This window comes from Ptychodera flava, chromosome 17 (assembly GCF_041260155.1).
Source record: "Ptychodera flava strain L36383 chromosome 17, AS_Pfla_20210202, whole genome shotgun sequence".
Taxonomy (NCBI): Eukaryota; Metazoa; Hemichordata; class Enteropneusta; family Ptychoderidae; genus Ptychodera; species Ptychodera flava.
Window position 1 is genome coordinate 2,283,285 of NC_091944.1, and position 26,031 is coordinate 2,309,315.

At 40.5% G+C, this 26,031-nt stretch overlaps 1 protein-coding gene and 1 long non-coding RNA gene across 2 annotated transcripts in view; one reads left to right on the top strand and one right to left on the bottom strand.

Annotated features, from left to right (window-relative positions):
* LOC139115132 (uncharacterized) overlaps positions 1-533 on the bottom strand; it is a 10,006-nt gene extending 9,473 nt beyond the window's left edge. The window contains exon 1 of the long non-coding RNA XR_011548061.1: positions 395-533. This is a non-coding gene — a long non-coding RNA (uncharacterized lncRNA). The remainder of the gene's footprint in view (positions 1-394) is intronic.
* The window catches only part of LOC139115127 (uncharacterized), a 27,997-nt gene extending 2,595 nt beyond the window's left edge, over positions 1-25,402 (top strand). The window contains exons 4-11 of the mRNA XM_070677031.1: positions 391-687; positions 1,414-1,726; positions 2,441-2,573; positions 3,300-11,102; positions 11,415-12,445; positions 12,890-12,987; positions 14,068-14,278; positions 14,618-25,402. Coding sequence (XP_070533132.1) covers positions 391-687; positions 1,414-1,726; positions 2,441-2,573; positions 3,300-11,102; positions 11,415-12,445; positions 12,890-12,987; positions 14,068-14,278; positions 14,618-23,954 — 19,223 coding nt within the window. The 3' untranslated portion in view covers positions 23,955-25,402. The remainder of the gene's footprint in view (positions 1-390; positions 688-1,413; positions 1,727-2,440; positions 2,574-3,299; positions 11,103-11,414; positions 12,446-12,889; positions 12,988-14,067; positions 14,279-14,617) is intronic.
* The last annotated feature ends 629 nt before the right edge of the window (positions 25,403-26,031 follow it).

A 26,031-nucleotide genomic window follows, 5' to 3' on the forward strand; every position in this document is an offset into this window, starting at 1 on the left:
TGCTGCACGTAGATACAAGAACTTATATGTAATATGTAAACATCTGTCTTTGAACTTTATCAACCCTTCTGGCATCATGTTTCAAGATGCCTATTATTATTACTGATCTTTCACACATTATGAAACTGATGAAGAATTAACAAAGATTTTAACTCTATTCCATGAAAAAGCTATTGTATCATCTTTGCTTAAATGGATATTTTTGTTTCAATACGTACAATATCAGTGCAATATATGATACTACAGTACTTACAAGAGCTAAATAAAACAATCAGTAGGATTTTTGCCGTTGTAAGAGTTGGAATTCATTCAAGTAGAATTCTTACTGAATAGGGCAATCATCATAACAACATGCAACAGCAAAGCTTCATAATATGCACTCTTCTATAGGTACCTGTGAGTTGGTTGAAAACACACCCATGTGTACCTGCAAGCATGGTTTTGATGGAGATGCCTGTGAAACATGCCTTCCTCGCTTCTCTGGTTCAAACTGTGAGCAGTGTGTGGATGGTTACATTGGCTGGAACACCACATGTGGAGTTCTCTGTCTTCACGGATATGCTACAGAGCCAGGTGGAGACCAATGTGAATGTTATGCTGACGACAACGAAGGCTACTGGACTGGAGGAAGTTGTGATGAATGTATAGAAGGCTGGGGTCTGCCTGACTGCCTTGGCTGTGGAGCAGGTGAGAGGGGAAATACTTACAGCTATTGAGAATCAGGATCACGTAAAACTCCTCCATGTTAATCTTCCTGTTCCACTTGTCATGGCAATGAACTTATGAAACTATATTAATCACTGAAATTGTTTACAGTGTGATGTTATATCTTGATCAGAACAGTGCATGGCAATAATCCTTGCCACTGATTGCCACCATTGACTTTTTTGAATTTAAATCAGACATAGTTATTAACAATGAACAGACAATACCCATATATTTCAGATTGAATTACATAAGGAATATTTATTTTGTAGAAAAGTTACTGAAAAAATGGTTTTAACAGTGTTTTTGCTAAGGTTTGGGAATATTGGTAAATGATTTGGGAACACGGGTAACATTTCTGCTGTCCCTAAGTCTGATTGCATTGATATACCAAGGGAAACCCAGGTAAAAATGACTAGGGAATCCCAGTAACATTTACCAGTGTACCAGCCCCAACAAAAACTGATTGTCACTGAGATTAAAATGAATGGAGAGTACACCATATGAAGGTAATGCATTGATTGTTCAAATGAAATAAGTTATTAAGTTATCAAGAAAATCGATTTTGAATGGCACATTTTTCGTATGAGATCTATTTTGAATGTTTTGACATGTGTGTTGGTCAATGTTGAACCCTTTGTTACACCTGCAGTTTCAATTCTTTGTTACCTCTGTTCAATTTTTTATCAATTCCTCTGTAAAATTTAGACTATGTTGGGCTTGGGCACTGTGATATCCACTGTGTGTCTGGCCATGGAAGATATCGGGATCCACAAGATGGAGAGGGAAGCAAAGAAGCTGTGAGACCCATACTGCAGTGTGTTGAAGAAGAAGGTGGCAACTCAACTGGGTACAGAGCATGGTTTGGATATGACAATGAGAATGCACATAATGCATACATACCAATTGGAGATGACAATAGGTTTGAAGACACGAAACATGGGCGTAGCATAGCTTATGAAAATATGGGACAACCATCTAAATTTCAACCAGGAGAGTACACAAATGTCTTCTACATCAGGTATGTTTTTTTCAACTTTTCAAAGAATGATGATATACATCACATAGCCTGGATTAAAAACATGGTGGTCCATGAGTGCCACCAAATATAGGTAGTCCCATTTAAAAACATGATGGTCACTCCAAAATGTAACTTTTACGTAATTTTATAGTAGTCAAATGTTGACAGTGGTTAGTTACTTTCAGTGTCACTGTCTGTGATGTTAAGAATCCTCTATGCAGCTCATAACCAGTGAATTTGGAGGACAATACAGCTAGCATTTTCATCAAATCATTCAATAGTTGGCAGATTCCATCACCAGTCAGTCTGTATTTCATCCCTTTATGCTGAACCAAGTTCACACTTGCTAAGTGAATAAGTATCAAGAGAATTATCTTCAATAGGGTGTACTGGGTATATCTTTGGTATATCCTGACTACAGATCAACAGATTCAGCTTTATAAGAACAACCAATTCGAGTCTGCTTGTTTTCAATTGGTTTTCAGAAAATATGCACTCCATACATGACCTCCCATGTATTTGATTAAAATATGCATGATGTTTGTTGCCTTGTGATTAAACTGCAATCTGGTTGAGGAGGAGTAGTGATGACTCACTCTATTTCTGTCTAAAGAGGTAGCCAACCAGTAACTGGTAAAACAATTCTTGCTCTGTAAGTGATCTATGGTATTACAGATTGCAAATCTGATGAATTGCTGTGATTATTTTCTGTAGAATACCGGACATGGAGACAGAGTACATTTGGCATTTAGCATACACTCCATCAAATGTGGTGTACAGAGTGTCGGTTACAGCCAATCAGATGTATGAAATTCCTTGCACTGGAAGTGAACTAGAGGAACATGAGGTTTGTCTATCTGTGTTTGTTGAATTCAAAGATTGATAGTTTTTGTCTGCCTTTGATGTCATTGGTCAATTTATTAATTTCTACTTGCTACTGATTTGAGGTGTTATTCCTCAGAAACTGCAAAATTATTGTATACATAAATAATCATAGACTCAATACAAGTTGAGTGAAACCAATTGTGAGCTTTACCTCATAGCAGCAGTTACTGAGAAGTAGTGAAATAATAAATATCATTATGAGAGCATATAGGAAGAATAATATCGATGTAATATACATTTGAAGTATTTCACAAATTGTTGTTCAATATGAACATATTTGTAGAGTCTTGTTTAGGTTCTACACATCTCAAAACTTTCAAAATGAAAAAAAAAACTGACGTCACCAAGCAAAGTTTGCTTGTACAAAAATGCTGAAAATTTAACAATATCTCAAGTTCAAAGTGGCTACAATGCTTGTGTTAAATCTGTGGGGATAAATTATACAGACAAATAATGAAAATTTCGTTACCCTGCAAGATTGCTTAAGCAGCACACTAACGTAGTTATGTAAAATTTGAGTCTTAATGTCTGTATTTGACATTTATGTCTGTTTTTGTATACACTTGTCAAATCTTGAATATGGCAATTTACTTTGTGTAGTCACAACTTGTATTCAACTAGGACAACCTGTAAAATGGCTGTATAAAATATTTGTTTTTAACTCTTTTCATATAAAACTTTCTTACAGAAATTTGTCAATATATCTGATCCTGGGTACTGTGAGTGTTACCATGGTTACTGGGGACCATCCTGTGAGAATGAGTGCATTGGTGGTGCAAGCAATCCATGTTTTGGCCGTGGACAGTGCAATGGAACAACTGGGGATTGTCTCTGTGATGTGAATTTCTTGTCCTACAGTGACTGTACTGTCTGTGCACCTGGTTGGATGGGAGATGACTGTTCTGTTGGTTACGTTAACACGTCAAACACTCTTGATGGATTTCACCTTGCCAGCACTTTTGGACTTGGACACTTCACCACCTGTGATGGTGCAAGCTACCATTTCTATGGACGTGGAGAGTACCACCTGTTCAGCAATAGTGAAATAGAAGTTCAAATCCGCATGGTTGCTTGTAATGAAGAAGGCTTAGGAAGCTGTGTGAATGCTGTGGCCGTGAAAGTTGGTGCAAGGTGGGTAACTGTCCATTCTGGTTACACGGATGATGACCTGGGAGGAGTTGTCTGGATTGATGGAGTTGAAGCATTTGTAACTGATACTGAGGTGCACATTGGTTCTGGGTATTATTTCTCGAGGATTTCAATTGGCCATTATTCCTGTCACAGTGACCTCTTCTTCCTTGATATCTACAACCGCGACCGTTACATGGACCTAAGACTGAGGATCGACAGCTCAAAGTGCAGTGCATCCACAGGACTGCTTAGCTCATGTGATGATGACCCTCTCAATGACTTTGTGACAAAAGACGGAGAACTACTCACACCTCATATCTCTGGAACATTGCACCAGAACAACATCCATGAAGAATATGGCCCTTCCTGGCTAGTCACTACAACCAGTAGTTTGTTTGTTTACAACTATGGCCAGTATGATGAAGTGAGAGATATAGAAGGCATGGAATCTGGTTATGCTCTGTTTTTCAATGACTCCCACATGTACACAGAACAGCTGTATACATTCTCAGACTCTGATGTTACTTTTGAGTTCCACTTCAAGATCAGCCCTGAGCTCGTAGATTGTGGTACAGTCATGTCATACACAAAAACTGAAACACTTTCTGTCACCTTCTGTCAGACCTTCTTTCTTATTGATTATGGTTCAAAATCTGCTGAGGTTTTCATGACTGTAAACAGCGATGTCTGGTACCAGATGTCTCTCGTCTGGCAGGTGAGCTCACAGCTCTTAAAAGTTTACGTCTTTGACCCAGAAGGTGCTCTACAGACCAAAACTCTAGATTTCACAGATTATGACAATATCTTGATGCCAGGAGGTGTACTCACATTGGGGCAGTGGAAGCCCCCAGTTGATGCAGTGACAGATCGGAAATATGCAGGTTTCATTGGTTGGATTGATGAAATGACAATATGGAAACAAAGGTATGAGCTATCCTCCCTCAGGAGCAGAAGTGGAATTTTCCTGGATTATAACTCCTATAATTTAGCAAGCCTTTGGAGGTTTAATGAAGGTGAGGGCTTAATAGTACATGATGCTACATCAATTGGCAACTTGCATATGGTGTCAGACCCCTGGAGGAATCCAAAATGGGTGTACTCTTCCACTAGGATTGAGCGTCCCTCATCATATTCAGTGACATCACAATATGCAGGCATCTACTGGTCAGAAGATTTTGAAATTGAAGCAGAACAACGATGCAGAACGCTGATTTATGGCTCAACCCTTGGAAATCCATGTACATCAATTGGAATGGTAGATTTTTACTACATTACTTGCATAAAGGATGTTGCCAACAACAATGATCTGAATAAAGCTATGGAGGTAGTCTTGGCATACTCTGATCACTGCATGTTATTGCAGCAGTTGACGCAGTGGCCTGCCCAGGCATTCTGCCAAGAGTTTATTCCCAGACATTTTCCGAACTGGATTGGCACACAGTGTGATGTGCCCTGCATATCAGGAACTGCAGATGGCTCAGACACTGAGGATTGTGTTTGTTATCATGGATTCTGGGAGGATACATGTGATCAGCAGTGTATGGCGAGTGCTTTCCATCCTTGCTCTGACATTGGCATCTGTGGGCTTGATGATGGAATGTGTGAGTGTGCAGCAAGCCGAGACAAAACATCCCACTGTTCTAGTTGTTCACATGATTGGGTTGGAGAAGATTGCATTTCAGCAGTGGTCAACATCAATCCAAACACCCAATTAGCTGTTTGCTCAGTCTTCACATATTCACATTTCACAATGTTTGATGGATCAACTTATGACCTCCATGCTGTGGGAGAATTCCATCTGCTGGACTCCCAAGACTTGTCAGTGTATGTCCGGCAGGTTCCATGTGGTGGTGAGAACATGTGTGTCAACCAGGTTTGGATTGAGACAGTGGATGCAAATCTGACAATTCATGCTCCATATGATGATAACAGTTATGAAGTGATATCACTTGATGGAGATGAGGTGTTGTTCGACAAAATGATTGCTGTTGGAAATTCAGCAGTGCTTACCAGAACAAAAACATGGCATTATGAATTCAATCAGGGCAGCTTGAACAACATTTCTATGACTGTGTCCAGGAAATTCATAAGTATACAAATCACGGTTCCAAAAGACCTTTGCAATGATGTAGAAGGAACTCTTTGTGGAAGCTGTGATGGTGACAGGGATAATGATTTCAAGAAGAGGGACGGCACAGATGTGGAACACATGGCAGTCACGTATGACATCATCAACTCTGACTTTGCAGACTTCTGCCGAGTGAATGACTCCACAGAAACAGCATTCAGATATACCTACAACACACACGTCGAGGATCGCAAGTTGACTTCAGGAGGGTATTCTCTACATTTTGACCACACTCACTGTGAGACCAGAACCCTTGTTAACACCTTTGACCTGGAGGATGATGTCACCATTGAATTTCTTGTCAGAGGTGCCAGTCCAACAGTATATGGAGGAACACTTCTTTCATACGTAAATGTGCAACGGTTTGCAATTACTAATGATGACACAATTAAAATACATCATGGCACAGAGTTCATTGATACGGGCATGGTGACAGCAACAAATGAATGGGTGCAGATATCATTTGTGTACTTCCGATCAACTAGACGGTGCACACTTTACTATTTCAATGAGTTTGGAGAAATTAATGGACAGTCTTACACACTGACTACAAATCTGTTCACTCCTGGAGGAACTATTGCTTTGGGGATATGGCAACCTGGTGTTGGTGGAAACCAACCAGACACTGAATTTGTTGGAGATATTGATGAACTGCGAATCTGGAGGAGGTCCTTTGAGTACAATGGAATCAGACAGAATTATAGGATGAATGTACAACCTGATGTTTTTGGACTTGGGGGTTTGTGGAAGTTTTCAGAAGGACGTGGAAGTACTGCTTCCGATCTAGTTCATAGTCATCATATACGTATACCAAGCAACAAAGGTGCTCTTTGGTATTTATCAAATGCACCTGTCTCAAATGGTCCAATATGTGACTACATCTGCATTGCATCATCCTTCTCGGATGTTGAAAGTCGAAGACAGGCTGAAAGTCAATGTAGCAAAGCAATTACAGAAAGCGAAGTGTACAGAAATTGTGAAAGCTTAGGATCGGCTCTTGCTCAGTTCCACGAAGATTCCTGTCTGATTGATGTAGCTTATGAAGATTCCATGTCAGCCTATGTGTGGTCTGTGGACGCCTACTCAGCATTCTGCCAAGCAACACTGGAACTACCCCCATTTGATCCTTGCAAGAATGATACCTCTGCACCAGGCTGTGGCATTGAATGCGTGTTTGGAACCCCAGATTATGAGAAGAACACCTGCGTGTGTAACAAAGGATTTTGGGGTGAATCCTGCACAGAAGTCTGTCCAGGTGGGACTCAGAATCCTTGCAATGGTCATGGAATGTGTATGGCTGAAAACGGATTGTGCAGGTGTGATGTGGGATGGTCAGATGGCAGCAACTGTACAGAATGTGCAGCAGGATGGACTGGCGATCTCTGTACTATCAACACTGGTGGAACTACAGAAAGTAAACTTTGTAGTGTGTTTGGTCAGGGACACTATAACATTTTCGATGGAGCACGATTTGATTTCAAAGAGATAGGTGAATATTATCTTGCAAAGACTACTGACAGCACATTTGCAATTCAAGTGAGGGTTCTACCATGCTACACTGATTCTGCATGTTTAAGTACATTAGCCATCAAATACAATGATGACACCATGATTGCAAGAGCTGGTTATACTTCCTCCAGCAGTCTACTTCTGTGGTCAAATGGAGTCAAGATAGACTATCAAGACAAGACATACAGAACTTCAGAATTTGTCTTCAACCACATGTCAACAAATGACTACATCATAAGGTTGAATTCAGCTCTTGAATTTCAGATCAACATTCATGTTGTAGACAAATATATAAGCCTTACTACAGAGATGTCAGAAGACTTGTGTTCAGATTTTGCCAGTATCTGTGGATCATGTGATGGTAACATAACAAATGATATAACTGATATAGGGGAAGCCATTACAACCAAGGTTTGGGATGTTGATCCTGAAGGGAGCCTGTTTGGACCAATATTTGGTGGAGAAGAGTATAATGAGAAACCATACCCCACTGGTGCTGGCTACTGTCTACTCCTGGAGGGAAGTTACATTGCATCTGACGTTCTAACTGGAATACTCGATGGAAATGATGACATATCTATAGAATTCCTGGTGAAGCTTGTCAAAGATGGGATAATCTTGTCATATAGTTCTAAAACAGCGTTTACTTTAACCAGTGAAGGTACAGTGAAAATCTATGTGGACAATGAAGCTTTCGACACAGGTCTAATCTTGGAAACAGATAACTGGAATCATATCTCTATCGTGTGGAAGCAAAACATAGGACAAGTATATATCTATGTCATAAGTACTGATGGTACGGTGAACTTTTACACTTTCTTCACAACATTGGCTGTTTTTGGTGACCACAGTACAATAAGCTTTGGAGCCTGGCAACCATCACAGGATGAATCTGTCACTAAGCCCACAGATCTTGTGTTCGTGGGAGAAGTTGATGAACTGAAAGTTTGGAAGAGAGCACTGACATCTCTTGAGGTAGAACAAGGTTGGTTTGTAAACATCCTGCCAGGTACTGCTGGACTTGCAGCACTGTGGAAATTCAATGAGGGAGAAGGGGATGTGGTCTATGATCTAATTGGAGGTGCTAATTTCTACTTCATCAAACAAAGCTGGCACCTAAGCTATCCAATCTGGAGGTTTTCATATGCTCCAATCAATCTCCTAGTAGTACAGTATACATATGTGTTTGCCAGTACGGAACTTGAATTATCAGTATATGACCACTGCACAGAAGTTATCCGAACATCTGATATTGCCAGTACCTGCAGTGATCTCAGCTCAAGCACATTTGACTTCTACTTTAAATCTTGTCAATTTGACATGGGATGGTCTGGAAGTTACTATGGCTCCTTCGCTGTTACAGTGTCGTTGTCAGATTACTGCCACTTGGCACTTGAACCAACCGTATGGCCTGCAAAGACACTGTGTAATGCTTTCCCTGGTATACCATTCCCAGTATGGTCCGGAACCACATGTGATGTACAGTGCTATTTCCCAGGATCTAGTACCCCTGATGGAGAGAGTTGCACCTGTGCTGCAGGATACTGGGGTACGATTTGTGATTCAGTTTGCAGAGGAGGTTCAATTAGTCCATGTAGTGGCCACGGTATATGTGCAAGGAATTCTGGTGACTGTGAATGTGAAGACAACTGGAAAGGAAGTGCAGAATGTTCTCAGTGTACAGAAGGCTGGAAGGGAAGTGACTGCTCATTACCAGTGACTCCAGTAACACCATCTGATACAATGCGCCATTGCTTTGTATCCAGCAGCGGCTTCTTCACACTCTTTGATGGGGCAAGTATTACCTTTAGAGAAAGTGGTGAATATCTGATGTACAAGGATCACGGGGGAGGCGCACAAGTACATGTGCAGCAAACAGCCTGCAATAATCAAGAAGTGTGCACAGTAGCCGTTGCCATTAAAACAGATGACTTCGTCTTTGTTATTGATGCCTCATCACAAAGTGATTACAACCCATCTATGTGGCTGAATGATGTTATCATCAATCCAGGAAGAGATTTACAGCTTTCTTCTGATTTCCAGCTGCACAGAAGATCACTTGAAGTCTTTGAGATAAGTGGACCCAATGGATTCTTTATGAAACTCTTCCTGGGAGGAGTGTACTTTGACATCTACTTCGACATTTCCAGAACACACTGTGGACTATCGACTGGAATCTGTGGTCCATGCGAGAAAAGGGAAAATGCTTGTTCAGAAGGTGATGACTTGTGTTGGATGCAAAATATTGGACTTGCAGAGTTTTCTGTGCGCTACACAATCCACCAGCAGCTCATCTATGAGTTTTGCAGCAGTTGGAATATAAACACAACACAAACAATATTCCCGTTTGTACAGGCAGACATCACAGCTGGCTATGCTTTGCATTTTGACAACTCAGGCTTGATTTCCCAACCAATACCAGCACACTTGCTTGACTCTGATTATGTGACACTGCAATTTTACACAAAGATCTCTGTAGCAGCTGGAACATTGATATCATACACTGAACAGTCTACATTCTCTATATCAATTACAAATCAGAGGTTTTGCTTTCACTTTGGGAGTACAGTTATTGTTACAGATGTAGTGGTTGAGACTGATGTCTGGATACAGATATCCATAGTGTATTATGCAACAACTGGAAGGCTAGAATTTTACTGCCTTGGCTCATCAGGAATCATCTATAATAGATACTACATCATAGGCATTGGTATTTTCAAACCTGAAGGCTCAGTAGGTCTTGGAACATGGCAGCTTCCTCCTGATGGCATAGGACAGGGACCCACAGGTTACTTTGTTGGAGATATTGATGGTCTTGTTATATGGAAGAAGCGACTCAGATCAGTAGATATTGTAAGCAGCTGGAGAAAAGCCTTGAGTAGATATGAAGTTGATCTCATATCACTTTGGAACTTTGACTGTGGATATGGTTCCACTTCATATGACCTAATCTCAAACATTGACTTCATTTTCCCGATTTCAACCAGCGCACCAAGTTGGTACCTGTCTGGAGCTGAACTGACAACTGTTATAACCCAGAGACCTTATACAACTGTTGTAAAATTCAGCGATTCTTCGCTAGAAAAAGATGCACAGACAACCTGCTACAATTTAATATTCACCGGCACATTGCAGGCCCAGTGTGGAACACTGTCAGTTTCCGCATCTTACTACTACCTATTATGTCTCACAGATGTAGCAATGTCAGGAAATCTGAACCAGAGCATGGATGCCATTCTATCATTTTCAGCCCAGTGTGAGAAGGTCCTAAATCTACCGTCATCACCAGCACAGGGCCTCTGTAATGAATTCCCAGATAGACTGTTTCCAATTTTTGCAGGTGATGACTGCCTGCAGAAATGCTACTTTGGTGTTTTCACAGATGGAGCATGCATCTGCCACAGTGGTTTCTGGGGATCTGAGTGCAGTAGTATCTGCCCTGGAGGAGGACCTCAAAACCCTTGCAATGGACATGGAATATGTGACTCAAAGACTGGGCAATGTGACTGTGATAAACAATGGGCTGGAGACAGCTTATGTGGATCCTGCTCAGATGGTTGGACTGGTGGTGATTGCTCTATCATAATACCAGAGCTACCAGAAACTCACCCCATTGTCTGCACTGCTAGAGATGGCTTTTTCATCAACTTTGACAGTAAAGCAGTTGAGTTTCAAGTTCCTGATGTTATCCAGTTGGTTGAAGCAGAAGGAATAGAACTACAGGTAACCCTGTCATTAATATGAAAACTAACAAATTGCATACACCCAATGATACAGAGTCCATGAAAAGATCTTGTACTTGTGAAAGTTAGAGAAGGAAATGCTAGTAAGTTTAAAATAAAAGTACATACTTTGTAAACAAGCTATCATATAATCTGAAAGACATCATCAGAATATCTAAACTCTATATAAATGAAGAAATAAAGAAAGAAAGAAATGGAAAATTTTCATCATAACAAGAAGCCTGAAGCCAGTAACTTCTTCATCAGGTAGTTCACTTCTGACACTTTATATCAATCTTGTCTTCTTTGACAGATAAAGCAGACTGTCTGCCGTGATGATGATGTGTGTATTGATGCCGTGGGAGTAGTTTTCTTTGATGATGTTGTAACCATTCATCATAACGGCAATCTGGAAACCAAGTCCTACCTGAACTATGAAAAGACAACTTTCTATGCTCCCCGTATCATTGGTAATGCAGGCGGTTGTTCCCTGACTGTTACAAAGTTTTCACCTAGACTGTACATGATGACAATTCCAGAAATCGGCTTTTTTCTCCAAGTCTCTGTCATGTCAAGCCACATGCTAGTGAACTTTGAGATATCGTCTGACTTCTGCTGCAGCAGTGACTTCCTTGGAATCTGTGGCCCGTGCGAGCACTGCTCTGGCATTCCTCCACTTTCATTTTGTAGCGTTGCACGAAGACGGCGCTCAGTAGACACTGAAACAGCAACCAACTCAACTGAACATGTGCCAATTGTGATTGAAGACCAGGACACACAAGAGGATATATTTAAAAAGTGTATGAATGCAATTGTTAGTCCCGGCATCTTCAGAGAAGACAATGAAACTGGTTTTAATCCAAACATTGAAACAGGGGCTGGGCACTGTGTGTTCTTAAATCATACACACTTGGGAGCAGACAAAGTAGAATTTGTCATTGGAACTTACACAACAATTGAATTTCTCATCAAGACTTGTCATCCGAGCACTTGTGGTGGTACAATATTGTCATACAGTGGTTCCAGTACATTCTTCATCACCAATGAATTTGGATTTCTAACACTTCACTTTGGTAACTTCAACTTCACCACAGACATAGTTCTTGAAGTGGATGTATGGAACCAAATCTCACTTGTCTGGGACCGCAGTGCAGAAATCCTCAATTTATATGTTTTCAACCAGAATGGAACAGTGCGTAGACAGTTAGTACACTTTAGTGGGGACATCTTCCTTCCAGGGGGTACAGTGTATCTTGGCAACTGGCAAGCCTCTCCGGATGGCACGGGCTTTCAGCCCTCTGGATCACTTATTGGATACATTGATGAACTTAGGATATGGAAAAGGTCAGTAACTAATAAAGATTTGTATTGTTTAACACAACCCTATTGATGTTAGTCATAGTATAAATAGCTAAGCATAGGATACCAAACACAAGGCCAACTGACATTGCTAAATATGAAATGAAAAATGTCAATTGTAGTGTTTTGGAAATTAAATCATAATCATGAAATCTCATGACACTTTGCTATTCCAAAAAACTTTGTGCAGAAATAGTGCCTTTGTCTACTCAAAATTCAGTAAATTCTCAAATGTTTGGCTTCGTTGCACTACTTATAGCCACGTGAATGTCACACATTCATCAGCAAACTATTAAGGAAAAAGTTAGGCTGTTAGAGTGTTGCAACATTTATCACCTGTGTCAGGCATGTAGTCAACAATATTTTGCTTGCAACTATGTCTGAGTCAGGTATTTTATAAGATAATATAAATTTTGCATCTTTCCACAGATACTTTGACAACTTTGAAGTACAGCAAAATTGGAACATCAGTCTCCAACCGGGAGTACAAGACTTGACAGCACTATGGAAATTCAATGATGGAGAAGGTAAGCTAACTGAAGAAAACTTGCATGAAAGACTAGCTCTTGAAAGCATACAACAATCATTTTACTTTCTGCCTGTCTTCAGGTTTTTGTTTACCTTGCCAGTTGTCATAATAATTGTGAATGTACATCCCTTACTCATGAATTATGATTTCAAAAGAAAATATAGTACAAGTACTATTGACTATATATAAAAATGATTCATAAAAGAGCAAGTTTCAATGAGGGAGCATATACTGTATTCGTCTGATCATAAGACCTTGGGTCAGCAACATGAAATGGATGTAATTATCAAGGGGGTCTTATAATCGAGCAACCCCATGTTCTCCACCATCACTTCTTATTTATGCAAATTTATTCAAGTCCATTTAGCATATGTTCAAGGTCTTGACATACTTCTCAGCCTGCAGCCATGGGTGGCTTAAAAAGAGCCAACTGTCTTTGAATGTAAGGTCTGTGTTGAGTAAATAAAGACATAGCAATGAAATTCATGGTAGTCAATTGTAAGAATTCATGATCGATAGTGAAAAACTATTTGCTAGAAACAATAATCCTGTGCATGAAATCCATCACACACATCATGGATCAGCTTGCAGTATGTAGCAAAGCAATATGGCGGTCATTCAACTATTCTATTATACAGAGCAGGGGCCACAGAAGGTTAACAACAGACAGTTACAATAATAATACAAGTACAACAATTACGGTACATTTGAACCCAATTCAGCATCAAGGCACAGTTGGCTTTACAGATTTTTTGTGATTAAACCTGCTGAAGTTTAAATCTTGTGTATTTGTACCCATGGTACTATGGTATATGATGCATAGATGGACCCAATATCAAGGAAAAGGCCAATCAGCATCAGATATTTGATGTGCAGAGACAAGAATTAGGACTGTGCTATGACCAATCATTTCATAAGAATTAAAGATACCAAAAGTGTAAACACTTTTGCTCTTGTTGATTCATCACCATTTCTTGTGCAATGATGTGTGGCCGTAACATCTTTACTTTCGCTACAATTTCATGGCCCCAGAGAACAGCAAACCTGTTTAAACTTTGTTTCTTGTTATCTTTAACAGCTGACATACTGTATGATTCTGTGTCAAACATTCCACTCTACCTGAGGTCCTCCCCTGTATCAACGAAGCGACCAGAGATCAAGTACTCTGATGCACCTATACCTATTCCAAGATCGGTACTATCTGGTGGTGTCTCTACCAAATCAGTAGACAAGAATCACTGGGCAAATAGCTATTGCCATGACCTGTTCTACACAGGACCCATGTATAGGTGAGAAACCTCAAACAGTTCATGAATACAAGGGTTGATAATGTGTGAGCTTCATATTACGCTTTTGATGGATATATTACAATTAATTTCAGTTTATTTTGCAAGTAGGTATATATAATGTTATCATGAGAATATCTTTGTTTCAAATATTTCTATAATAAGAAATTTATCATTTAGAAGGAATGTTACTAGTAAACAACTACCAAGCTGAAAATAGTCTCACTCTTATTTACACTGCTTGTATTATTTTTGCAGACTTTTAGTGACAAAAAGATGAGGTGAAACTGAAGGAATGTTGCGTTTTGTAAACTTACCATAAATTATGTTTTCTTGTTTCAGTGACTGTGGTTCCCTAGGTGACAGCATAATATCCAGCTACTATGATAAGTGTGTTGCCAATGTGATAGCATCAAACAGCACTGAAGATGCAATGGAGATTGTTTTGGACCTGGCAGCATATTGTCAAATGATTCTTGAGTTACCAGAGTTTCCTGCTCAGCCACTATGCAATGAGTTTGATGATTATGACTTTCCAGGCTGGATTGGTGAAGACTGTGACACACCATGTGATTTTGGTACAAATGATCCTGCAGACTCCGGCTTATGTGTGTGCCAGACTGGTTTCTGGGGTGAAGCCTGCAATAGAACATGCCCAGTAAGTGTTGAGAACCCATGTAACAGTGTCGGAAGATGTCTCACTGATTCTGGTATGTGTGTCTGCCCTGAAAATTGGCAAGGCAATGAGAACTGTACTGAGTGCTCACGAGGTTGGCTTGGTCAAGATTGTACCCTCACCAGTATCTATGCATCCTCCAGTATCTATGAACCTGTGAAAATCCACATCTCCATCCGTGTGTCATATGTGCTCAGTATTTCACAACTGACAACTCTGAGTGGTGTTAATTTTGTGCATTACTCAGTTGGGGAATTCTATCTGCTCAGGGTGCTAGACTACAAATTGATTGTGCAAGTGAAATTTGTCAGATGTTATGGTGTGTACTCCTGTGTCAAATACCTTGGCATCAGATTTGGGGATTACACTAATGGATTCACAAAGATCACCTTCAGAAGCCCCACAGCTGTGGGTGGCTGTCCAAGAACTATTGTTAATGGAAAGGAGACTGTGATAGACACGAGGCTTGAATTTGGTCTGTCAGGCTACATCATTGAACGACTATCCTATGATGAGATGCTCATCCTTGGACCTACCAACTTCAGATTGATTTTACGAACATCTGGCAAGTACCTTGTCATTGACACTGAAGTACCGGACACTTTCTGCAATATAGCCGTAGGTGCTTTGGTTGGTAACTGCTGTGGAAATGAGACTGAGACAGCTGGTATAACACTGCAACAGCCCAATAATAATCCTCTCAATTTGTGCAACAGTAACCTCCCACAACAAGATCCATCACCTATGCTTGGGATGCCTTATGATTTCCCACAGGACACCCACAATGGGAGTTGCATTTCTGATACAGGCAGTGAAGACATATCTCAAGATGATGTCAGTTCATACATGGATCACTGGAGAGTAGACATTTGTGACTCTGTGATTGACTATCCAAACACTGAGGCAGCATTACAGACAACTGCTGGCTCCTGCTTACGATTCCGTCATACATCGATAAGTCCTACTCCTCACACGTACTACCTTACTTCAACCATCGACATGACAATTGAAATGCGAGTCAGATGTACAAATTCACTGAGACACTGTGGAGCAGTGTTCTCATACACCAACAGGCAGACATTTGCCCTCCTCATTGAAAATGTACTCATCATTTCGTATGATGGTGCTTCATACCACACAACTTTGACTGTTGAGGTAGAAAAGTGGAATAAGATTGTCCTTGTCTATGATGATCAGGCAGCAAAGCTCAACGTGTACTGCTTCACAGTCATTGGTATGATCAAACGCCAGGAAATATCAATTAAACTCTCTATCCATGATGCACCTGGTTCTTTTGCCATTGGACAGTGGCAGGCTCAACCAGATGGACTTTCCCAGATCCCCATTCCAGACTTTGATGGTGACATTGATGAATTTAGAGTGTGGAATAGAGTGTTTGATCCTGTTGCTGTGCAAGAAATGTGGGACAGTAAGTTGCCACCTGGTACACCAAACTTACACCACTATTGGCCAATGGATGAAGAAGAAGGTGATGTCACCAGAGATGCTATTGGTCGCCGTGATCTTCTGCTTCCAAATGATCCATGGAATAAACCAGAGTGGCTTCCATCTGACCTGACACTTCCAGATCATTTACTGCCAGACCCATTAGACATAAGTTTCGATGACGAAGACTTAGAAAATGAAGCCCATGCTAAGTGCAGTCTTCTGATTCTGTCCACACCTCTCTCTGAAGAATGCAAAAACCTGGGTAAAGCTGTATTTGATTCATATTTTACCGCATGTTTGAGGATTGTAGCGTCAACTGGAAACATCACTCTAAGTTATGAAGTGGCATTCACTTTCTCTGATGTGTGTCAATCAGCATTGAATCTCACCTATTGGCCAGCGTATCCATTCTGTAAGGATGTGCCGAACATGAGAAGGGGCACTCAGTGCAAAGATGACTGCGTGTTTGGATACAAGACACCATCTGGCGATTGTGTGTGCTACCCAGGTTTCTTTGATGACAACTGTACATCTGTGTGCCCTGGAAACTCACTTCATCCATGCAGTGACCGTGGAGTCTGTGAAGGAGAATACTGTGTATGTGACATCAACTGGCGGGGAAGATATGATTGCAGCGAGTGTGGAATCGACTGGCTGGGCAATGACTGCACCCTGGCTTTGTATATACTGCACTACAATGTTTACATCCAACGCACTTACTTTGTAGCGAGCATTTCAACTTACACAAGATTTATCAATTTTGATGGTGTCACTTTCTATCTAGGCAGTGTTGGGGAGTTCTACCTCTTGAGACTAAGCACTAGTGTCAACATTCACATACAACAGATCCCATGTTACTACACCTCAACATGTTTAAAGTCAATTGCACTCAGCATATCAACTACAACAGTAATCATCCAGGCTCCAGCTAACTCACTTGGAAAACCAGGGCTGTGGATCAACAGAAGATCACAATTGCTACAAGACATGAAAACATACATTGGCAGCACAAGTTGGTTCATAATAACCATTTCTGATTATCAATGGGAAATTCACAGCTCTGAAACTGATGCCATGGTCCTTGTTGTCCGATTCATTGGCATGTACATGCAAGTCAGTGTAAAAGCCCCAAAAGCTGTGTGTGAAACATCAACTGGTCTTCTTGGCAACTGCAACAACATACCAAATGATGATATCTTCCCAATGAATGACACAAAGCCTCTAAATGAAACATCTCAAGATCATCTAAATGAAGATTTGGCTGAGTGGTGGAAAGTGCCCAGGAACAATAGCCTCTTTGTAACTGACACAGATGATTATCTTGGACTAGAAATTATAACCGGGGGTGTTTATTCATTGTACTTTGACAGTACAAGCGGGATGACCAATCCACTGACTTATGCTTTTGCCGATGTATTTCTGAACACGGATATAACCATTGAGTTTCTGGTGAAGCCAACAACAATAGGTGGTATCATGCTGTCGTATGGTTTAGAGTACACTTTTGCAATCGTCAATGACATAACTATAAGAATCTACCATGGACAAGAAGTTTTTGACACCAAGGTAACAAACATCATTGATGAATGGAACTACCTAGCAGTTATTGTCTACAGCAACAAAAAGACTCTTGAATTCATACACAGAGAACCCGGAGGAAGAATCAGCAGACGTAGCTTTGTGATTGAATCAAGTGAGCTGCTCCAGGCTGATGGAGTTCTGTCACTAGGGCACTGGCAAGCTGCACCACAGACAGGGGTAGGAATCATTGGCAGCACATTTGTTGGTGAACTGGATGAGTTGAGGATTTGGAACCGATCAGTTACGCCAGCCTTTGTCGACCAATCAAACAAACTAAACGTGCAGCATGATGACTTCTCATCAGAGCTAACTGGACTCTACAAGTTAAATGCAGGAGAAGGCGTTTTAGCAAAGGACCTGCAAAATAAGAATGACTTTATACTCCCAGGTGGATCATGGAAGAAACCAATTTGGCAACCGTCAGATGCAGATGTACCACTTATCTTTGACAAGCCATTTGTGAAAGGTTTCAGCAATGACTCTTATGAGGCCTTGGTATTATCAATATGTGTCACTGTAAATGGAACAGCCGGCATTGCAGGTCACTGTGGAAATGTCTCACAGGCTGTGGTTGATTTCTACTACATGACTTGTCTCACCATGGTGACAACAACTGGAAACACTGAAGTTGCATTTGATGTCTTGATGACATTCAGTGAGTACTGCCAGACACTTCAAGACCTTGACTACTCTCCACTTCAGAGACACTGCAATGACCTTCTCCAATACAGTCCACCAAACTGGTTTGTTCAATTCTGTTCTGACTGCATGTTTGGACTGCCAACAGATGATGGTACCTGCCTCTGTCCTGATGGCTTCTGGGGTAGTGACTGTTCCAATGTTTGTCCAGGTGGACAGTCTACTCCTTGCCACAGCCACGGAAACTGTGATCTAACCGGCCTGTGTGCTTGCAAAGTCAACTGGAATGGTGATGTTGAATGTGGGCTGTGTGCAACTGGCTGGACTGGTGGTGACTGCTCGATAGTTGTTGGTGAAATCAAACATACAGTACCATCAGTAACTCGTCTGTATGGTGGAGTTACCATCCGTGGAAAGGTGATGACTATTGGTGGAGTCTCAATTTACATCTCAGCGCCTGGCTGGTTCAATCTCATCACCTATGTGAAGCAAAGCATCTCTGTCAATGTGAGGTATTCAACATGCGTCCTGCATGGTGACTTTACCTTTGGATTTGACACACTAGTTATCAACCATGGCTCAATTGAGTTGGTAATCAGAGCATCACTCTTCTCACGAACGGTGTTTGAACCTATCTTCTGGCTTAACAAGAGACTGATCCAAATTGACCATGAGACATACTTCAATGACAACTTCCATGTAAAACGTATTGGAATTGCTCGTTTCCAGATTACTATTGCCAATCTTCATCTGTATATCACAGGCTACTATCAGTATCTTGAAGTCAACCTTGGAGTGCCTAAAGAGGTCTGTGATTTCCCAGATCTCACTGGACTTCTGGCATCCTGTGAGACATTGGAAGAATTGGAAGACATCTACTGCAGCTCAAGTGCAAGAGACACCACAGAGGAGTGCTATAAGAATATAACCCAAGGAATTATCAATGATTATACAGACCTCTTTAGAGGACCATCATTGGACTACAGGAAATATGAGAGTTATCATCAGATTCTACCACTGACAGGAGCTGGCTTTGCTCTGTATTTCAAAGACAGTATTGTTATCAGCAACTCTCTCATAAGACTTCCAAACAGAAGGTTCACCATTGAAGTACTGATTAGGATGGAATTAGCAAGTGGGACAATCCTCTCATTTTCATCAGATGTAGTATTTGCTGTGGTTGTCAAGGATACTGTGATATACATTCAGTATGGTACAGAGATGTTCAACACTGATCTTGACATTGAGATAGGGGCATGGAATCAAATCAGCCTGCAATGGATACAGTCGACTGAAATTCTAGAAATATACCACTTTAATGCCTATGGTCATGGAAGAGTGAGGGCAGTCAAGTTGGATAGATCAGCTTTCATGGTTGAAGGAACGTTGGCTTTAGGACAGTGGTTCACTGCAACTGATAAGTCAGATCAATCAAGTCAACCCGAGTCTGCCTTTGTCGGTCTGATTGATGAAGTGCGTGTCTGGGACAGGGAACCTAATCCTTCACTTATAACAGGAACATGGATGGACAACATTTTGGAAGACGCTGAAGATCTGGTACACTTGTGGAAGATGAATGATGGTGATGGTGATGCTGTGAAAGATATCAAAAATGGAGATGACCTACACATGCCGAAATGGAATAAGCCAAAGTGGAAGTTGCCTGAAATGAATTTGACTGTGCCAATGAGTCCTCCTTTGTCTAATCCAGTGTTCTTTGACGAAGATCTCAAACAGGCAGCAGAAAGTAAATGCAGCCGCCTCTTACTGACTGGTCATTTGTATGTAACTTGTCTACCGTTGGGCATTGGAGTCATTGAAACATACTATCTACAGTGTGTTAGTGATGTGGCCTACCATAGAGACATAGATGCTGCCATCGAAGCTGTAGTAGCGTTGTCAGACTTTTGCTACTATCAACTAGGTCTGAACCCCGAACTTGAGAAGTGGCCAGGACAAGAATTGTGCAATGAGTTTCCGTCACGGAATGACTTCCCATTCTGGATTGGCACCACCTGTGAAGTAAAGTGTCTCTTCGGGCAGAGAGACAAGGAAGATGAGAATTTATGTGTATGTGAGTATGGGTATTGGGGAGTGACCTGTGAACATCCTTGCCAAGGTGGCATAATATCACCATGCAACAACCATGGAGCATGTAATACTTCAACTGGTTTATGCTCTTGTGAACTCCACTGGCAGAATGAAGACAAGGGCCCAGAATATTCCTGTTCAGAGTGTGCACCTGGCTGGGCTGGTACAGACTGTATGATCAGCTATCTTGACTCCTCAGAATCACATGGGATTTCCATCGTCTTTGGCAACATCCATTTTACCACCCTGGATGCAGCTAGCTACCAATTTGACTTGCCAGGAGTATATCAACTTATGGCTACTTCTGTTACAAAAGTCCAAGCGCTCTTCCTGCCGTGTAATGGTAGAACTGCCTGTCGTAAAATAGTGGAAGTTGCCGTCTTCAGTGATGAAACTGGTGTCTCAGTCGTGACTGACCCCCACTTCTCAGAAAGTATAGCCGTCTCTAGACTTGTCAGTGGAAAGTGGGAGTTAATTACTGAAGGCTTCACCAGCAGAGAAACATCTGGCACATTTTCAGTCCTGATATGGGAGAACATTGTCAATATAACAACAACAGATGGCATTAGCATTGTGCTTGCTGTGTACTCTGATGTTCTCTCATGCATCATAGAGAGTGCAGAGTCTCTTGAAGTTAAACAAGAGACAATGATTGGATCATGGGACTATGACTGGATCAATGATTTGAATGTAGGCATCAGGCAGAATGCTTCAATAGTGCCAGTGAATGCCTCCTACTTTCTGACAGATGTCCTTTCCCAAGACTATGTTGACAACACATTGAGTGAATATTTCCATGTTGACTACTCAGATAGAAGGCTGGGAAGTGACCTCGCATATGCTGGAAATAAAATAACTGGTTACATGCTTCGATTCTCAAACAACCATGTGACTGTTCCAAGCATTTTGTTCATGGATTTACGTGAGTTCACAATAAGCTTTTGGGTGAACATTCACAATGATAACTACAGAGCCACCCAAACAGTCCTTGTTGTTGATGGTACAGATACTTCTTTTATAGTGAAAGCTGTCAGTGGAATGTTGACTATCATAATGAATGATCTGAGCATTACAACTGAGCTGAATGTTGAAGCTGCAAAGTGGACTCATGTTGCCATCACCTGGCGTGCTTTTGATGGGAGACTGGTCATATACTCTTACACAGCACAGACGAAAGTAACCCTCACCTACACTAAGCACTACATCTTCACAGCTGGGACATATAGCATTGTAGGTGACCTCAATCTTGGACAACTGATCATTTCTGGGAGAGTTGATCCTGCAGAAGACTTTCAGGGTGACCTTGACCTGATCAGGATATGGTCATACTGTCGGCACATTGATACAATCAAGATTGACAGAGACCATTACTTAGAAAGGTATATACCAGGACTGCTTCTCAGCATGGGTCTGGAAGAAGGCTATGGAATGAACACATCAGTCAGGGTATTTCTAGAAGAGTTCTGGTTTGATAGAGATGGACAACCAGTCACTAATAGTAGCAGTTTGTTAGGATATTTGGAACCTTTGGATTCACCTCCACAGTGGATACCGTCTGATGCACCGATCAGTGTTACCTATGACTATCGTCCAAGTTTCTCAACAGGAATACTTAACAAAGAGGCAAAGGACTTCTGCCAGGAGATGTTCTTCACAGGTACCTTCCTAGAACACTGTATAGATCTCACCACAGCACATCAGTTTTACTATGAAGCCTGCCTTGGAGACATCGCTGCAGCAGATGATGTGGCTAAAGGGAATGTCTCGGTCCACATGTTTTCTGTACTATGTCAGAGAACCCTTGAACTACCTGAAGAGGATTTCTGTGGCTTCCATAAATTTTGCGAAGATGTACCAATACCAATTGATGATGAATTCCCATTTTGGATCATCATTATTATAATCATCATCGTATTGATCATCATTATCACATGCTGTATCTGCTGTATTATTTGCTGTTTGTATAAGAAGAAGAAAAAGAAGAAGAAGGAACAAGAAACAGAACAGGCAGGTTCGCAAACTCGGCTAACTAACCCATCCATGATGCCAAGCCATTTTAATGATAATGACTCTGACATAAGCAGTGAACTGGCTATCCCAATTCAACTCAAAACCTTCCAGTACAGTGACGGAGATGAAGGTGGCAAAGTCGATGTCAAATCACCAATTGAAGCTTGGCAGAAGAAGAAACAAAGCCAGGCATTCCCAGAGAAACCTCCAGAACCAGGTGAAGCAGCCAACGAATATGCTGCAGATTTGTTCCAGGAAACACAATTTGCCTTCCAGGGTATAAATGATGAAATGAACAAGTATATAGATAATGAAGCCAACATAGCTGCAAGACAGACAGAAGTGTCCCGACCATCTACTTCTGATGGCCTCACATCTAGGTCAGCACTCAGTGCTAGTGCAATCTCTGCAATTCCAACTGATGGTTCAACTTCAAGAACCTCAAACCTAATTGATCTGTTTGCAGTAGATGAGAAAGAAGAGATTGAAAATGCCAGACAGAATGGTAAAACTTCCCGACCTAGGTCTGGTAGACCACACAGTGGTAGGGTAACTCCTGCTCCTGAAGAGAATCACAGCCTGTCAGTCAGTGCTACCAATTCTCCAGCACCTGCGGCTTGGTTGAATGATGCCTATCCAGCTGGAAATGTTCCACCAGAACCAGAACCTGAAAGAACACCAACTCCACCTACAGTACGCAAACGCTCAAAAGCCAAGGATGCCCTTAAGAGACGACTGATGAAGAAGGGTCTGGAACCACTGACAAAGCCAGGTACACACAAAAAGCGTGGTGCAAGAAAGCAGGAAGATCATGCATCTTTGCAACGTAAACTCAATGGAGAGCAATCAAGGTCTGAAACCGCAACATCAGACTTCATGTCTGAAACACCAAGTCCAGATCTACTTGCTGCAACATCATCTTTAAGCTCGTTTGCTGGTACCCCATCTGCTGACTCCCTTCTTCAGACATCAGCCTCTGAGTCCTTTCCGATGAGTTCCCAGAACAACAGTGAGGGAAGTTCCACAAATGGCAGCAACTCCAGATCACTGAGCATGCATAGTTTGAAGAGCTTGGATGACAAGGCATACATTGTTGATATGGATGACCTGCTCAGAGAGGAAAAGAACACAGCTGGAGGAACAGAGCGTGATCAAACACCAATCCCAAATGTTGCACCCGAGTCTGAAGATGAAGAGGGACAAGATCTGCTTGGGAATATCAGTCGTGCATAAGATGTGCTTCAGAAAGCACACACAAGTATGTCAGAACAGATTGTGACAACCATAGTTCAACTCACGATTACCAAGAACTTATGATATGTGACCTATATGTGCAATGTAGAGTAAATTCAGATAAGAAGCATATTCATAAGATATCAAAGTAATTTCCTTGCTATCAAAACAGAGAGAGCTTGGAATAGCAAAAAGTGAAATTTCCTTGAAATTGTCACTTGTTTGTTAAAATTATTAACATTTTTAAATCACAATATTACAATAATTGAGTGAGCAATATTACATTTCTATGATTCATGCCATGTATTAAGAACATTCAACATTGTTTGCTTTTTGAAACAGCATGAGACATATTTATATTTAATCCAGAATACATAGCATAAAACTAGCTGAAAGAGATTTTCCGTACCCACGAGCCTCAATTTATTTAAAGTCAACAATGAGGTATTTTACAGGACTAGCAGTTAAATTCACGTTAATTCCCTCCATTTTAAATCTTAATTTTAGTCCTTGTTATATTATGTTTGCCCTATAAAGCTCTCCATATTCAGTCATTTTTTTCAGATTTACAAATAATAATGGCAAATCCCTCCATTTGAAAAGAAGAAAATTCCAAATTTTAGATAATTTTTAAAATTATAAACAAAAATCTAGCGTTTTTAGAATTTATTTTTAAATCTATGGTACCCAAGAGAGAAAAACCGTGAACAGTATGTGTAAGAAATATTGTTGATTACATTAATGAGCTTCTAAAGACGTGAGCTTCTAAAGATGATTTTGATAACTGAGATGTTTTTGTACACCACATTTACTCATAGCAAATGTGACGTTTTCATTATCTGCTTGTTATGTCATGTCGTTTATTACCAACATTTTCTTTTAATCAGTGACATTTGAGTGAAAGATTGTAATTTCCATCCCCATAAATTTTGTTGCAAGTTTTGTTAACCGAGAGTGCAATTTATATTTACTGTTATTCCTTCCACTTAAATCAACATTTATTCCTCAGTTTTGTGTGATACAATTACTTGTCAAAGTAATGATCAAGTTCGTCCATACCTGTAGCTTTACTGTACCTCTCAAATCATGTGTCAATTTTAACAATAATCAACTCATTGTGTATTTTCAAAGAAATATAATTTGTATATAATGAGAAAATATATTTTGATTATTGAAATAGAAAAATATTAAGTGCATATATCTAAAGAAAGAAAGAATAATACCATCTTTCCTTTTTTTCTAGTACTCAGAAATTAAAATGAAAAAATTGTTAAAACCTGGTCTCACTCATCCAGGAGTTCACCATCTTAACTGATTACAGAGATATTTTTGAGTACTCTACCACATGTCTTATTGTTGTCAAGTTCCAAACATTATCACAACTGTGACATATATTTTTATTAACAAATTATTACAATGCAATAAATGATTATTTTAATGAACAATAAGCATGGCTCAGTGACTTGTTTTGGAACAAAACTCGTTACACTCCCTACCAATGTGAAAATAGTGCATTGTCATACAAATCCCAGCACTTTTGCCCCATTATATGCAGAATGGTTGCTAGCAACTTTGCAACGGATTTCCTTCTGGTGATTTTTGAAACCAAGAACTTGATTAATTTAAGGAAGTATGCGCCTCGACAGTGAAAGACTTGAACTTTCACTCAAACTTTCATCAAAAACTTAAGCCTGTGAAAAGTTTTCTTACACCAAGAGCTTTAAAATGACCCCCACAAGACAATTGTAAAAGTTTGAGAGTCTGAATGTCTGTCCTCTAGGTGCATTTTACCGTAAGAGAGACTTCATATATGTTAATAATGGTGAAATCCTTTGACATTGGATGTATTTGCATCATATAATCCCTTTCTTACCATTTGTTATGTGACATACTGCAATATCTTCATAATCTGTATGTAACATAAATAGTGGGATTTCAGGCTGATATTTGAATAGATAGCTTGCCAATCCACACCAGAAAAGTTTATGGAGAATTTATATGTAGGTCTAAGTTGTCTTCATGCATAAACATCTTAAGCTTTGTTTAAGATAGAAACTTTCACATTTGTACGTCAGTC